The 14,859-nt window shown below is 48.1% G+C and overlaps 2 protein-coding genes across 2 annotated transcripts; both read left to right on the top strand.

Moving 5' to 3' along the window:
• The first annotated feature begins 8,514 nt into the window (after window positions 1-8,514).
• Window positions 8,515-9,226, top strand: LOC108151668. The gene has a single exon (XM_017280410.2). It carries the CDS (start codon window positions 8,606-8,608, stop codon window positions 9,083-9,085), a length of 480 nt encoding a protein of 159 aa, XP_017135899.1. The 5' UTR covers window positions 8,515-8,605; the 3' UTR covers window positions 9,086-9,226.
• Window positions 9,227-12,182: 2,956 nt separating this feature from the next.
• LOC117192811 lies at window positions 12,183-13,573 on the top strand. The gene is made up of 2 exons (XM_033397564.1): window positions 12,183-12,331; window positions 12,392-13,573. Exons 1-2 carry the CDS (start codon window positions 12,282-12,284, stop codon window positions 13,476-13,478), a joined length of 1,137 nt encoding a protein of 378 aa, XP_033253455.1. The 5' UTR covers window positions 12,183-12,281; the 3' UTR covers window positions 13,479-13,573.
• Window positions 13,574-14,859: the final 1,286 nt, after the last annotated feature.

The following is a 14,859-nucleotide window of genomic DNA, read 5'->3' as shown; positions in this document are numbered from 1 at the left end:
GAAGCGTGTTCGAGACAAACGAAGTCCTATCCCAGGCAGAGAGAATCGTATCCCAGCAGGACAGAAGCGCACCCCTTCCAAGATCCGCACCTTACAAACCATCGGCATCCTTCGAACTGGGAATCGACATCAAGGAGTTTGACTATGGAAACCAGGGGAGGAGCTACGAGCGCTACTAGACTCTAGATAGATCTCGTTGCTGTTAGGTTTAAGGATATACGCGTGCATTCATTTAGATAGTAGATACAAATGTTTTTCACTTGTTTATTTATTTATCCTAAGCTGAGTTTTGATGAATAAAAATATTGAAAAATCATCCTTGCTGTATCCTGTATGGGGGAAACTATCCCGATTACAAAAAGGCTTGGCACGCCCAGATCGGTTCACAAATAGCGGAGAAAACTAAATATTTTGTATTGGGGAAATAGTCCTTGGTCCTTGATAAGGACTGCATTAAATCAGGGACATTTTTTCGATCACAGGAAGCCATCGCACGCCCAGATCGGCCCACAAATAGCCGAGAAAATAAAATATGTTTGGTTTTGGTTGTTGGAGTCCTTACCGAAGGATCAAGGACATATTTCTGATCACGGGAGGCCATCGCTCGTCCCGCTCGGGCCAAATCAGAGTGGCTCAGAGTGGATCCTTCTTCGATCTGGCCCTATTTGTCTCAGATATAGCCTTCCGAAGACTTGGCTTGGCGTATCTGTAGAATACTGGTTTCTTCTGAACGCTATATCTCTGCAATACGGCAGCCGATCTTGGCGCGGCATGTCTCTCCATGATCGGGAGAGTCCTGCCAATCGACTGCCATCGGAAAACAGGACAGCCATATTTTCGCGATTTTCGCAAAAAATCATGATGTAACCATCATAAAATTTTCAAAAAATCAGCCTCATTTTCGTAGTCGAGATTTTGATGCCATTCGACAGTCTGGGCCCTCACGATCCTAGAAGAGTGGATCCTTCTTCGATCTGGCCCTATTTGTCTCAGATATAGCCTTCCGAAGACTGGGATTGGCGTATCTGTAGAATACTGGTTTGTCTATTTGTCTATGTCTATTCGTGATCGGGAGAGTCCTGCCAATCGACTGCCATCGGAAAACAGGACATCCATGTTTTCGCGATTTTCGCAAAAAATCATGATGTAACCATCATTAAATTTTTGAAAAATCGGCCTCATTTTCGTAGTCGAGATTTTGATGCCAGTCGACAGTCTGGGCCCTCACGATCCTGGGAGAGTGGGTCCTTCTTCGATCTTGCCCTATTTGTCTCAGATATAGCCTTCCGAAGACTGGGATTGGCGTATCTGTAGAATACTGGTTTCTTCTGTACGCTATATCTCTGCAATACGGCAGCCGATCTTGGCGCGGCATGTCTCTCCATGATCGGGAGAGTCCTGCCAATCGACTGCCATCGGAAAACAGGACATCCATGTTTTCGCGATTTTCGCAAAAAATCATGATGTAACCATCATTAAATTTTCAAAAAATCGGCCTTATTTTTGTGGTCGAGATTTTGACGCCAGTCGACAGTCTGGACCCTCACAATCCTGGGAGAGTGGGTCCTTCTTCGATCTGGCCCTATTTGTCTCATATATAGCCTTCCGAAGACTTGGATTGGCGTATTTGTAGAATACTGGTTTCTTCTGTACGCTATATCTCTTCAATACGGAAGCCGATCTTGGCGCGGAATGTCTCTCCATGATCGGGAGAGTCGACTGCCATCGGAAAACAGGACATCCATATTTTCGCGATTTTCGCAAAAAATCATGATGTAACCATCATTAAATTTTTAAAAAATCGGCCTCATTTTCGTAGTCGAGATTTTGAAGCCTTCCGAAGACTTGGATTGGCGTATCTGTAGAATACTGGTTTCTTCGACGAAAATCTGTTGCATCCACAATATTGCAGATTCAAAAAAACTAAAAACGCAGAATAATAGATAATGACCTTATCTATCAGATTGCTATATCTCTGCAATACGGCAGCCGATCTTGGCGCGGCATGTCTCTCCATGATCGGGAGAGTCCTGCCATCGGAAAACAGGACATCCATGTTTTCGCGATTTTCGCAAAAAATCATGATGTAACCATCATTAAATTCTCAAAAAATCGGCCTTTTAAAGATATAAGAAAACCAAAAACGCAGAATCGTAGAGAATGACCATATCTTTTAGACTGCAGAATTTGAATAAGATCGTATTTTTATTATAGCCAGCATCAAGAAAACAATTTCATTTTTTCTCGCCCTGTCTCTCTCTAACACACACGTAGCATAGCCGGCTTTGCTTAGAGTAAAACATTAGCGCCTAGATCTCAGAGACTATAAAAGCTAGAGCAACCAAATTTGGTATCCACACTCCTTATATATCGGACCGAGACGAGTTTGTTTCAAAATTTCGCCACACCCCCTTCCGCCCCCGCAAAGGATGAAAATCTGGGGATATTCACAAATCTCAGAGACTATTAAGGCTAGAGTAACCAAATTTGGTATCCGCACTCCTGTTAGATCTCACTTTAAAACGTATATCTCAAAATTTCGCCCCACCCCCTTCCGCCCCCACAAAGGACGAAAATCTGTTGCATCCACAATATTGCAGATTCAAGAAAACTAAAAACGCAGAATCATAGATAATGACCATATCTATCAGATTGCTGCATCTGGATCAGATCAGATCATTTTTATAGCCAATAGGAACAAATCAATTTGCACTGGCTACGCAGCCCCCGACGTCACGCTCAGACTGATTTTCTGTCTCTCTCGCACGCACTCTTTGTCGTGTCGTTTAATATTAGCAGCGTCTGCCGGAGGAGAGCCATACTGACTTAGTATCGGGTATAACTGTAGAGTTGCGAGAATCTGTGTTGAAAGGGGGGAAACGACTGATAGAGAGAGAAGTCATGCCACAGTTAAAAGCTGCTTTAGCCATCATTCAACGTTAACGCGCGAATGGGAAATGCAAACGCAAACAGCTGATTTACCGGCAATAACCAAATTCAGAGACGAGTCGAATTCGTTCCATAGGGGGTTCAAACCTTCAAGGCAATCCCAGAAGGCTGTGTGCCGTGCGTGAATCCCTCAACGAGTGCCAACCAAATAGAATATTTCGACTGAGGCAAAAACGTCAAACAGGTATTAGAATGAACGTCGCCACCAGAAAAGCCACAGCGCCAAAGGGACACAAAGCCAAGTGAGTAACGGACTGAGGAGCAAGGCAAAGGAGTAACGAGACTCCTCCCCTAAACCACAGAAAGCTACATTCGTCGCCGTCCGGACAGATGGGCGATCGGTTGCAGGCGAGGTCTCCCGGGTGTCTGGGGGATCTGCCGTACGACAATCCCGCACACTTTCCGCCCCTGGAGGAGCCACGGCACGCATCGAAGCGGCGGCAGCAGTCCAAATCGTCGTCGGGCACCGGGGAGCAGCCTCCATTGGCACGAACCCTGCTGCCCCATTGGGTGCGTATGAAGGACAGAATTTGGCAGGACAGCGTCACCAGCAACAGCAAAAGCAGCAGCAAGCCACCCGTGCCGCACCAGGAGGCGGCAACGGCCACGGCAACAGAAAGAGCGCTAGATGAGAATGAATTTGAGACGGCGCCCAAGCCCGTGACCACTCAGACGGCCCGAGTGCTCGCCAGAAAGGGACCCTTTGGGGCCTCGTCCGCGAGGAGCGAGAGGGCACCGCTGGATGCCCGCTGCATGAATCTGGTGTTCGAGAGCTTCGGCATGATCGGGATCTCCACGCAGGCGGACGATCCGCAGGTGACCGTCAAGCGGTCGCCGAAATTCCGGCTGACATCGGAGCAAAAGCAGCGACTGCACGATGCCATCGAGGAGGAGGCGAATGGGCGGGTGCTGGATGCCCTCGAAAGGGTCATACAGGAGATACGCGACGAAATCGATGAGATGTCCCACCACATGATGTCGGAGATGTCCGCGGGGAGCGAGGAGTCATCGGAGCCGCCTTCGGGCATCTTCGATCACTCAATGTGGACCGGGTGCACCTCAGCGCCGAACAACAAGCCGGCAAACGGGTGCAGCTCCCCGAAGATTCGCAGCTTCGCGAACAACAATTTTAAGGACACTTATGACCACAGCTGGACGACACGTCCGCACACCATCAGGACCAAGTCTCACGGCGCCTGGAATGCCAAGGAAAGCGACTCCGATGCGCCGAAGGCATCGTCCAACGCAGGAGGAGCCCGATCCGTGGGTGGCTATCCGGGTGTGAGTGATCGCTACATTTTGGACTTTCGTCAGCCGCCATTCCCGCGCCCTTCCCGGCACTAATACGATCCATAAAATGTACTTAAATTCTCAACGTTTTTGATCAGCAAACTGTCTCAAATAAAATGTTGTCGGAGGGCCCAATGCTCTCAAGGATATCCCTATCCCTGTCCTTCCCTCCCTGCCCCCCTACCACACACTAAAGGCCGGGCTTCTTGCATTCGTTCGCGTAAGCCACTGAATGTTTGGGGTTTCCCTTTTTCAGCCGTGGCCAAAACGTATCGCCGAAGAAAGTGAAGAAAGGCAGGCAGACAGCTTACGAAAGATGGCAACAAAAAATGAGGGAATGGTGGGGCACAAAAAAGTGACTTGTCAGCGCCCGCCAATTGTTTGGCAGTGGCAGAAAACGTTTCGTTTTCGAGTATTACCAAACAAAAACGGGACAGAGGCCACTCCACAGAGCAGAGGAGATGCCATCGTATAACCGAAATAGTATTTTGAGGGCATTGATTAGGCGTAGAAGAAGTGATGATAGCCAGCTGAATTATGGCCAAAATATAATAGATTAAAGACTGCATTGAAAGGCAAAGAAAACTCAACAAAAGTTCTGCAACGATTGATATTTTTATACCCGATACTCAAAATGAGTATTGGGGTATATTAGATTTGTGGTAAAAGTGGATGTGTGTAACGTCCAGAAGGAATCGTTTCCGACCCCATAAAGTATATATATTCTTGATCAGCATCAATAGCCGAGTCGATTGAGCCCTGTCTGTCTGTCCGTCCGTCCGTCCGTCCGTCCGTCCGTCCGTCCGTCCGTCCGTCCGTCCGTCCGTCCGTCCGTCTGTCCGTCTGTCCGTCCCCTTCAGCGCCTAGTGCTCAAAGACTATAAGAGCTAGAGCAACGATGTTTTGGATCCAGACTTCTGTGATATGTCACTGCTACAAAAATATTTCAAAACTTCGCCCCGCCCACTTCCGCCCCCACAAAGGACGATCTGGCCCTATTTGTCTCAGATATAGCCTTCCGAAGACTTGGATTGGCGTATCTGTAGAATACTGGTTTCTTCTGTACGCTATATCTCTGCAATACGGAAGCCGATCTTGGCGCGGAATGTCTCTCCATGATCGGGAGAGTCCTGCCAATCGACTGCCATCGGAAAAAATGATATCCTACACTAAACTGTGTTAAAATTCTTCAAGATTCATTAGGACTGCTAGGGCTGCAGAATCAAGTATCGTTTTAAACGAACTATAGATATGTCACCTCTCGATATTGCTATGGCTGCAATCGATAATTTCATTACAATTTTACATCTAACATCCCTAAAGCTTTCCCATCATCACAGACACGAACCTTGCTCTAATTATGCTCTAAAGTGAACGAACCCACGAGAGGGCGTTGTGTGTGCCTAGCCAATACCTAAACCAGTCCTGGGGGCTGCATTGCTAAGAGTTCCCTTTTCTGCCGGACCACTTTCTAAGGATGGGACTATAGTATATCCTGATGGTCCCAAGTGCCTGCACTACAAGGTGTCTGCGGCTTGTTTCTCCTCATTTAGTACCACACTTCTCTGAGACTGTGTTAATATATTACACAAAAAACAATTTAGCTTTGAATGAATAACAAAAAAAAAACAGAACAGCACGCAGAAGTGCAATTGAAAGTATCAGACCGCAAAGAGCTATGGAAATATGTAATCCCATACTTCTTGAAAAAAAGAGGAAAAGCGAAACTGTCGCGGATCGCTCGAGCTTGTTGCCAGTCAACTAATTTCATGTGAAACCCTGACCTAGGGCCAAGGGTGGTGGCACTCCCTCGTCCTCATACAATCTCTGCCGCATGCTGCACCGCAATCGCCTTTTTGCACGACCACCACCCTTCGTTACTGTTCCCGTTGCCGTTCCCATTCCCTTTCCCGGTTATCGGGTAGGGGGCACAAAGCTAGGTCTCAAATTACAAACCCAATTGATGCTAGTTAAAAAATTTGTGGAAGGCTTTCTTTCAGTCGCGTATTTTTGGCTTTGTTCGCGCGTCGTCCCACCCCTGGGCCCGACTCGACCCGACCTCTGTGATTGCTGTTGTGATGCGCACATGACAAGTCCGATTAGGGCCGCCGGCTCTGGTCCGGGATCTGGCTCTGGCTCTGGCTCTCGCCCTCTCCCTCTCGCTGCGGCGCTGTCAGCGAGTCCATCCTCCCGTGTGTAAACCGTATCCCGTACCTCCCGTGTAGTGTGGGTCGTGTGCCCTGGAAAGTGTCAACACAGCCATCTATTTTGTGCATAATTTGGCGTGCCAAAACGCGCGACGCGACTCATCAGAATATGGTGTCATATGTTTTTATGGTGGCTTTCTGTCTGTCTGTCTGTCTGTTTGTCTCTCTGGCTGTCGCCTGCGGTCTCTGATTTTTACCCTAACAAGCCCTAACCGAAAATATGGAAACCCGAATCTGTTTACATTCCATGATTGAGTGTCTCTCTGAGCCTTTGAGCATGGGGCGGATGGATCTGATATCCACGGTTCTTAACATACGAAAGAAGCGGTATCGAAAGATGAGAGGAGATGATCGCAACCCCATACTAAGAACGTGCAATATTTTTCAAAAATCTTTGACTTTGTGACTAATTTTCACTCGGCATTTCCAGCGCCAAAACGATTGATGGATTGAAAAGCGATGGATGGTCGTGTAATACGATTATTTTGGGGATAATTTACCCAGCATTTTGCATCTTCCACCAGTCCCACAGCGAGGGATATCCATGAAATTGGAGGTTACTTTACTGTGGGGGGAGTCTGTCCTCCTTCTGATTCGGTTTTCTCTCGTATGCAAGGACCAACGCCAAAGTCCACTATCAAAAATTCTTTGTCGCAACTCTAGAATATCCCAAAATATATATAAATCCCCACAATACCTTCAATGATAAACAGATATATAATTCTCAAACATTTTTCGCGAAACAGAGCACGAATAGTAGGAAAGCGCATTACATCTGAAATGCAAGAGGGAAATGTCTGTGTGAGTCTTTGGACAATGCAGAATTTCCTTTCCTCCATTCTGCGAAGCGAACTCCCATGTTTTTTCTATCAGATCAGAAGATCATTCACTGGTCTCTTCTATGGGGTATCCACTCGTATGTTACCGAGATGCCGAATCTTACGCCCCTCTAGAAACACCTCTGGAATCTGGAAATTGGCTTGCGAATGACATCTGTGGCCATTACCCCGCTTCCCCGTTTCCTCGAGTAAACGCTGAGCAAGTGCCACGCCCACAGCCACATCCTCGTCCTCATCCTCAGTCATATCCTCATTCAAAAACCGTGACATTGGATGGGTGTGGGATGTTGGCTGTGGGCTGTGGGACGTGGAACGTTCTGGGGGCACGTGTAAAGTTTGTAGCCCCGGTCACGTGGCCGCACGTGGCACGTGGGACATTCGTCCCGTGGCAAGGCCCCGTCCCCCGGCCACAGTTGTCGCCTGTTCTGCTGTGATAAGCGCAACCTGGCAACTCTACACGCGTGTTCCTGAAGAGATGTCAGAGACCAGGTCTCGCGTTTCCGTTTTTGCAGCAGCTTGGGTTGCAGCCCCGCCCTCTAGACGTCCCGCTTATCATGATGCAGCAGCAGCAGTACCGGCAGCATCAGCGGAAGAGGCAAGGTACAGCGTAGACCGGGGGACCGCTGCCTGCTGCCTGCTGTCTGCTGTCTGCTGCCTGTGTCAATGGTTTTGTTCCCGTAAATATCTTAATTCGCCGCTTCACCGCCCCCGACACGCGTGAATCGTGTGCATTTGACATGAGAAAAACGCTTCGGCTCGGGCTAGCAAAAGAAAAGCGCGGAAAAGGCCGAAAAGCGTTGTCCCCCAACCATTCCCATTCCCATGCCCATTCACACGCAGCGGCGACCTAACGAGCTTACAACAGAATGTATAATCCCATTTTGGGAACATTATAATCATACAAATTCATAGAAAGAGTGCTATAGACGTGGGAAGCGGTCTGAGAGGGCGGTTCAATTGGGAGATCGAAAGGATTTGATTTGGTTAAGGCCCTTGGAAGGTGACACTTGCGAGCATGCTCCCATCTACAATAATATGATATAACATAACTAGAAGAATGGGAAGCAATGGAAGATGGATAGGAATAGGAATAGGAATATAGGAACGAAGAAAGGACTTTTTGTATATAAAAATAATAATAGTGAAATACCATACCATATTTTTCAGAAAACATCTAATGCATTGGGAAACTATTACTATCGTACAGGGAGTACTGCGTCATATGTTTGTTTATATATTATCAGAGCGTTCCTTTGGCACTTCACAAAATTGTCAGTACAAAATTCAATAATTTTGGGTTCAGGTTTTGGCGTTTATCAAGATGTTCAACAAGAATGCAGTGGATATGAGCATGTTCCTCATGGCCGACGACGTGTACAACTTGGTTGAGATCTTCAATGAGGCAGCCAGCCTGGAGGCCAGGATTATCAAACGCGTCGAGGCTATGCTTGTCGCCTGGGACGTGGCGGTTTCCGTGTTGGTGCTCATCACATTGACTCTTAATTTCTATAAAATATTGCGTCGGAATTTTGTCAAAAGTGGGAGCTCGGATCCTCCACAAGAACAAGCGGTGGATCGAGGCAGGGACCCCGAAGAGGAAGTCCAGGATATCCAATACCAGACAGTACGGATACCCAGGAACAGTGAATCGGAGAGCAAAAGCACTGATGACGAGGTCACCGTGATGTCACCGGTAGAGGAGAACTACGCAGCCAATATGATCGGAACGCCAGAGTGGGCTGCCACCTATTTGGCCACCGGCGGACTGAGACACAGTCAGCTTCAACCAAGGTGCATTTAGCAGATACCTCCCCGTATCCCTCAATTTATTGAGGCCCATGATAGGCTTGCGGCTGTGATTCAATTCGGATGCTCAAAACGAATTTAATCCCATTTCTTACCAATCGAATTATCCCAAATAATAGGAAATAAATAATAATAATGGGTAAATAATTGCCGTGTGGATTTACCTGACCTGCTGCCTGCACCTTGTTAGGCACTTTATGAAACACCATCCCCATCCCCAAAGCCAACCCCAACCCTAACTCCAGCCCCGCATATCCCTGGACAGGCACGCGTCAGGAGCTAACAATCCAAAGGGGAACGAGGGAAAACGAGTGCAAGTAGAACTCGAGCCCGAACCATTAATATAAATGCCAACTAGGAAGTCAACAGGCGCCGCACTAGACAACAAATCCCATAAGCAAATTCGGGACAGCACTCCACGACACGCCACTCCACAGCACTGCACACCACTCCTTGCCCCTTGGATCGCTCAAGTACAACCCCGCTGTTGCGACATTCGCCATTCGACACTCAAAACGCTTGGAAAACACCAGGAACCAGGCAGCAGGCACCAGGCACCAGGCACCAGCACCAGGCACCAGACACCAGGAGGAACTCGAACTCGAACTCGTACACGGATTTTTTATTGTGCGAGTTAACTTTGAAGTGTCGCTGTTTATGGGCTGCGGAAGTGCCAGATCCAGAGCCAGAGCTAAAACCCGTCCATTCCCTTCCGTGCGTTCATCTGTCAGTCAGTCGTTGTGGCGTTCTGTCTTTCTGTCGAGAAACGACTGAGAGGACTAACCCCTAAATTGACCTTTAAAACTCCCAAATGCGCAATTTATCATTTCCTCACCAGGAAAACCCCTAACACAACCCATCGCAAAGGGATTGTTCATCCGCTCTTGTTTTTTTTTTTTTTTTGGAATGAGGAGGGGGGTTGGGTCTGCGAGATGGTACGAGTAGATGCGAATGCGTATGCGGATACGGATACGGATTTTTGACAGGGCAGACGACTGCCGCCTGCCATCAATCGTTTAGAGAGGAGCAGCGCAAGCCGTACGGCAATCCAGCCGGAGACCCAGACCCAGACCCAGACCCAGTGCCAGGGCGATAGCAATAGCGACAAATCTGATATCAGATGCGTCCCGAGACGAGGCTTAAGTGCGTGTAAAGCGCACACCCACAAAAATCGACCCCCCATCCACAATCCCTGAACCCCTGGACCACTTGGACCATCGAGCCATGGCAAGTTTTGGCAACACTTTAACCCATTCGGTGGGTATTCATTCGACGTGCCTCGTACGAATGTCATTGCGGTTGGGGAGTAGAGTGGAGTGGAGAGGAGGGGAGGGGAGTCGAGTGATGGAATGGCAAGTGGATTCCGGGTGGGGCTTAATGGGTGTGAGGCAGAAGAAGGCCTTCCGTACTCCGCGAAGTATTTCGTTTCTACGTTTCTACAATTCCTTCGAGTGGCCTTTCCTGAGTGTATCCTGGAGTATCTTTACATTGTATCTTCACCTTGTCCTTCTAGATACATACCTTTTGGTGTATATAGTTCCATCATATTTCACATTTTTCAATGTATTAGAACGCTGGCACCATCCCAACACAGAAACGCCTCCAACCGATGAGCGCTGTTGCAGGACACGCATTCTGTGCTTTTTATACCCGATACTCAAAATGAGTATTGGGGTATATTAGATTTGTGGTAAAAGTGGATGTGTGTAACGTCCAGAAGGAATCGTTTCCGACCCCATAAAGTATATATATTCTTGATCAGCATCAATAGCCGAGTCGATTGAGCCCTGTATGTCTGTCCGTCTGTCCGTCCGTCCCTCCGTCCGTCCGTCCGTCCGTCCGTCCCCTTCAGCGCCTAGTGCTCAAAGACTATAAGAGCTAGAGCAACGATGTTTTGGATCCAGACTTCTGTGATATGTCACTGCTACAAAAATATTTCAAAACTTCGCCCCGCCCACTTCCGCCCCACAAAGAACGAAAATCTGTGGCATCCACTTTTTTAAAGATACGATAAAACCAAAAACGCAGAATCGTAGAGGATGACTATATGTTCTAGAGTGTAAGATCTCAACCAGATCGTATAATTATAATAGCCAGAATCAAGAAAACAATTTCATTCTTTCTCGCTCTGTCTCTCTCTAAGACACAGGTTTCATGGTCGGTTTTGCCAATTGCAAAATATGAGTTCAAGGATCTCAGAACCTATAAGATCCAGAGCAACCAAATTTTGTATCCACACTCCTGTGATATCGGACCTTGACCGTTTTGTGTCGAAATTTCGCCTCACCCCCTTCCGCCCCCGCAAAGGACGAAAATCTGGGGCATCCACAAATCTCAGAGACTATTAAGGCTAGAGTAACCAAATTTGGTATCCGCACTCCTGTTAGATCTCACTTTAAAACGTATATCTCAAAATTTCGCCCCACCCCCTTCTAGGACGAAAATCTGTTGCTTCCACAATATTGCAGATTCAAGAAAACTAAAAACGCAGAATCATAGATAATGACCATATCTATCAGATTGCTGCATCTGGATCAGATCAGATCATTTTTATAGCCAAAAGGAACAAATCATTTGCACTGGCTACGCAGCCCCCGACGTCACGCTCAGACTGATTTTCTGTCTCTCTCGCACGCACTCTTTGTCGTGTCGTTTAATATTAGCAGCGTCTGCCGGAGGAGAGCCATACTGACTTAGTATCGGGTATAACTGTAGAGTTGCGGTGTCCGCAGCAACTCACAACGTTCCCCCTCGTTTTTCATTATTTTGTACACATTTTTCAACGAAAATTGGTCTAATATTGGGTATAAATTAATCATATATGTATATTAAATAATATGACCCTCAGTTCTTACTTTGTGGAACTATTGCATAATTGATCTGCAAATCGACATAAATCAACCACAGAATCTGCGTGGAAAGGGGGGAAACGACTGATAGAGAGAGAAGTCATGCCACAGTTAAAAGCTGCTTTAGCCATCATTCAACGTTAACGCGCGAATGGGAAATGCAAACGCAAACAGCTGATTTACCGGCAATAACCAAATTCAGAGACGAGTCGAATTCGTTCCATAGGGGGTTCAAACCTTCAAGGCAATCCCAGAAGGCTGTGTGCCGTGCGTGAATCCCTCAACGAGTGCCAACCAAATAGAATATTTCGACTGACGCAAAAACGTCAAACAGGTATTAGAATGAACGTCGCCACCAGAAAAGCCACAGCGCCAAAGGGACACAAAGCCAAGTGAGTAACGGACTGAGGAGCAAGGCAAAGGAGTAACGAGACTCCTCCCCTAAACCACAGAAAGCTACATTCGTCGCCGTCCGGACAGATGGGCGATCGGTTGCAGGCGAGGTCTCGCGGGGTCTGGCGGAACTTTGCTCCGGCCAGCACTAGCAGCAATCCCGGGTGTCTGGGGGATCTGCCGTACGACAATCCCGCACACTTTCCGCCCCTGGAGGAGCCACGGCACGCATCGAAGCGGCGGCAGCAGTCCAAATCGTCGTCGGGCACCGGGGAGCAGCCTCCATTGGCACGAACCCTGCTGCCCCATTGGGTGCGTATGAAGGACAGAATTTGGCAGGACAGCGTCACCAGCAACAGCAAAAGCAGCAGCAAGCCACCCGTGCCGCACCAGGAGGCGGCAACGGCCACGGCAACAGAAAGAGCGCTAGATGAGAATGAATTTGAGACGGCGCCCAAGCCCGTGACCACTCAGACGGCCCGAGTGCTCGCCAGAAAGGGACCCTTTGGGGCCTCGTCCGCGAGGAGCGAGAGGGCACCGCTGGATGCCCGCTGCATGAATCTGGTGTTCGAGAGCTTCGGCATGATCGGGATCTCCACGCAGGCGGACGATCCGCAGGTGACCGTCAAGCGGTCGCCGAAATTCCGGCTGACATCGGAGCAAAAGCAGCGACTGCACGATGCCATCGAGGAGGAGGCGAATGGGCGGGTGCTGGATGCCCTCGAAAGGGTCATACAGGAGATACGCGACGAAATCGATGAGATGTCCCACCACATGATGTCGGAGATGTCCGCGGGGAGCGAGGAGTCATCGGAGCCGCCTTCGGGCATCTTCGATCACTCAATGTGGACCGGGTGCACCTCAACGCCGAACAACAAGCCGGCAAACGGGTGCAGCTCCCCGAAGATTCGCAGCTTCGCGAACAACAATTTTAAGGACACTTATGACCACAGCTGGACGACACGTCCGCACACCATCAGGACCAAGTCTCACGGCGCCTGGAATGCCAAGGAAAGCGACTCCGATGCGCCGAAGGCATCGTCCAACGCAGGAGGAGCCCGATCCGTGGGTGGCTATCCGGGTGTGAGTGATCGCTACATTTTGGACTTTCGTCAGCCGCCATTCCCGCGCCCTTCCCGGCACTAATACGATCCATAAAATGTACTTAAATTCTCAACGTTTTTGATCAGCAAACTGTCTCAAATAAAATGTTGTCGGAGGGCCCAATGCTCTCAAGGATATCCCTATCCCTGTCCTTCCCTCCCTGCCCCCCTACCACACACTAAAGGCCGGGCTTCTTGCATTCGTTCGCGTAAGCCACTGAATGTTTGGGGTTTCCCTTTTTCAGCCGTGGCCAATACGTATCGCCGAAGAAAGTGAAAAGGCAGGCAGACAGCTTACGAAAAAAACGTTTCGTTTTCGAGTATTACCAAACAAAAACGGGACAGAGGCCACTCCACAGAGCAGAGGAGATGCCATCGTATAACCGAAATAGTATTTTGAGGGCATTGATTAGGCGTAGAAGAAGTGATGATAGCCAGCTGAATTATGGCCAAAATATAATAGATTAAAGACTGCATTGAAAGGCAAAGAAAACTCAACAAAAGTTCTGCAACGATTAATATTTTTATACCCGATACTCAAAATGAGTATTGGGGTATATTAGATTTGTGGTAAAAGTGGATGTGTGTAACGTCCAGAAGGAATCGTTTCCGACCCCATAAAGTATATATATTCTTGATCAGCATCAATAGCCGAGTCGATTGAGCCCTGTCTGTCTGTCCGTCCGTCCGTCCGTCTGTCCGTCCGTCCGTCCGTCCGTCCGTCTGTCCGTCCGTCTGTCCGTCCCCTTCAGCGCCTAGTGCTCACAGACTATAAGAGCTAGAGCAACGATGTTTTGGATCCAGACTTCTGTGATATGTCACTGCTACAAAAATATTTCAAAACTTCGCCCCGCCCACTTCCGCCCCCACAAAGGACGAAAATCTGTGGCATCCACAATTTTTAAGATACGAGAAAACCAAAAACGCAGAATCGTAGAGAATGACCATATCTTTTAGACTGCAGAATTTGAATAAGATCGTATTTTTATTGTAGCCAGCATCAAGAAAACAATTTCATTTTTTCTCGCCCTGTCTCTCTCTAACACACACGTAGCATAGCCGGCTTTGCTTAGAGTAAAACATTAGCGCCTAGATCTCAGAGACTATAAAAGCTAGAGCAACCAAATTTGGTATCCACACTCCTTATATATCGGACCGAGACGAGTTTGTTTCAAAATTTCGCCACACCCCCTTCCGCCCCCGCAAAGGATGAAAATCTGGGGATATTCACAAATCTCAGAGACTATTAAGGCTAGAGTAACCAAATTTGGTATCCGCACTCCTGTTAGATCTCACTTTAAAACGTATATCTCAAAATTTCGCCCCACCCCCTTCCGCCCCCACAAAGGACGAAAATCTGTTGCATCCACAATATTGCAGATTCAAGAAAACTAAAAACGCAGAATCATAGATAATGACCATAT

The sequence above is a fragment of the Drosophila miranda genome, chromosome XL (assembly GCF_003369915.1).
Source record: "Drosophila miranda strain MSH22 chromosome XL, D.miranda_PacBio2.1, whole genome shotgun sequence".
NCBI classification, from domain to species: Eukaryota; Metazoa; Arthropoda; class Insecta; order Diptera; family Drosophilidae; genus Drosophila; species Drosophila miranda.
This window is presented reverse-complemented; position numbering and strand designations above follow the sequence as displayed.

Coding starts and splice junctions, on each gene's coding strand:
- LOC108151668 (XM_017280410.2), top strand. CDS start 8,606: ATGTTCAACAAGAATGCAGTGGATATGAGCATGTTCCTCATGGCCGAC.
- LOC117192811 (XM_033397564.1), top strand. CDS start 12,282: ATGAACGTCGCCACCAGAAAAGCCACAGCGCCAAAGGGACACAAAGCC. Junction 12,332..12,391: donor CCAAAGGGACACAAAGCCAA/GTGAGTAACGGA, acceptor CCTAAACCACAG/AAAGCTACATTCGTCGCCGT.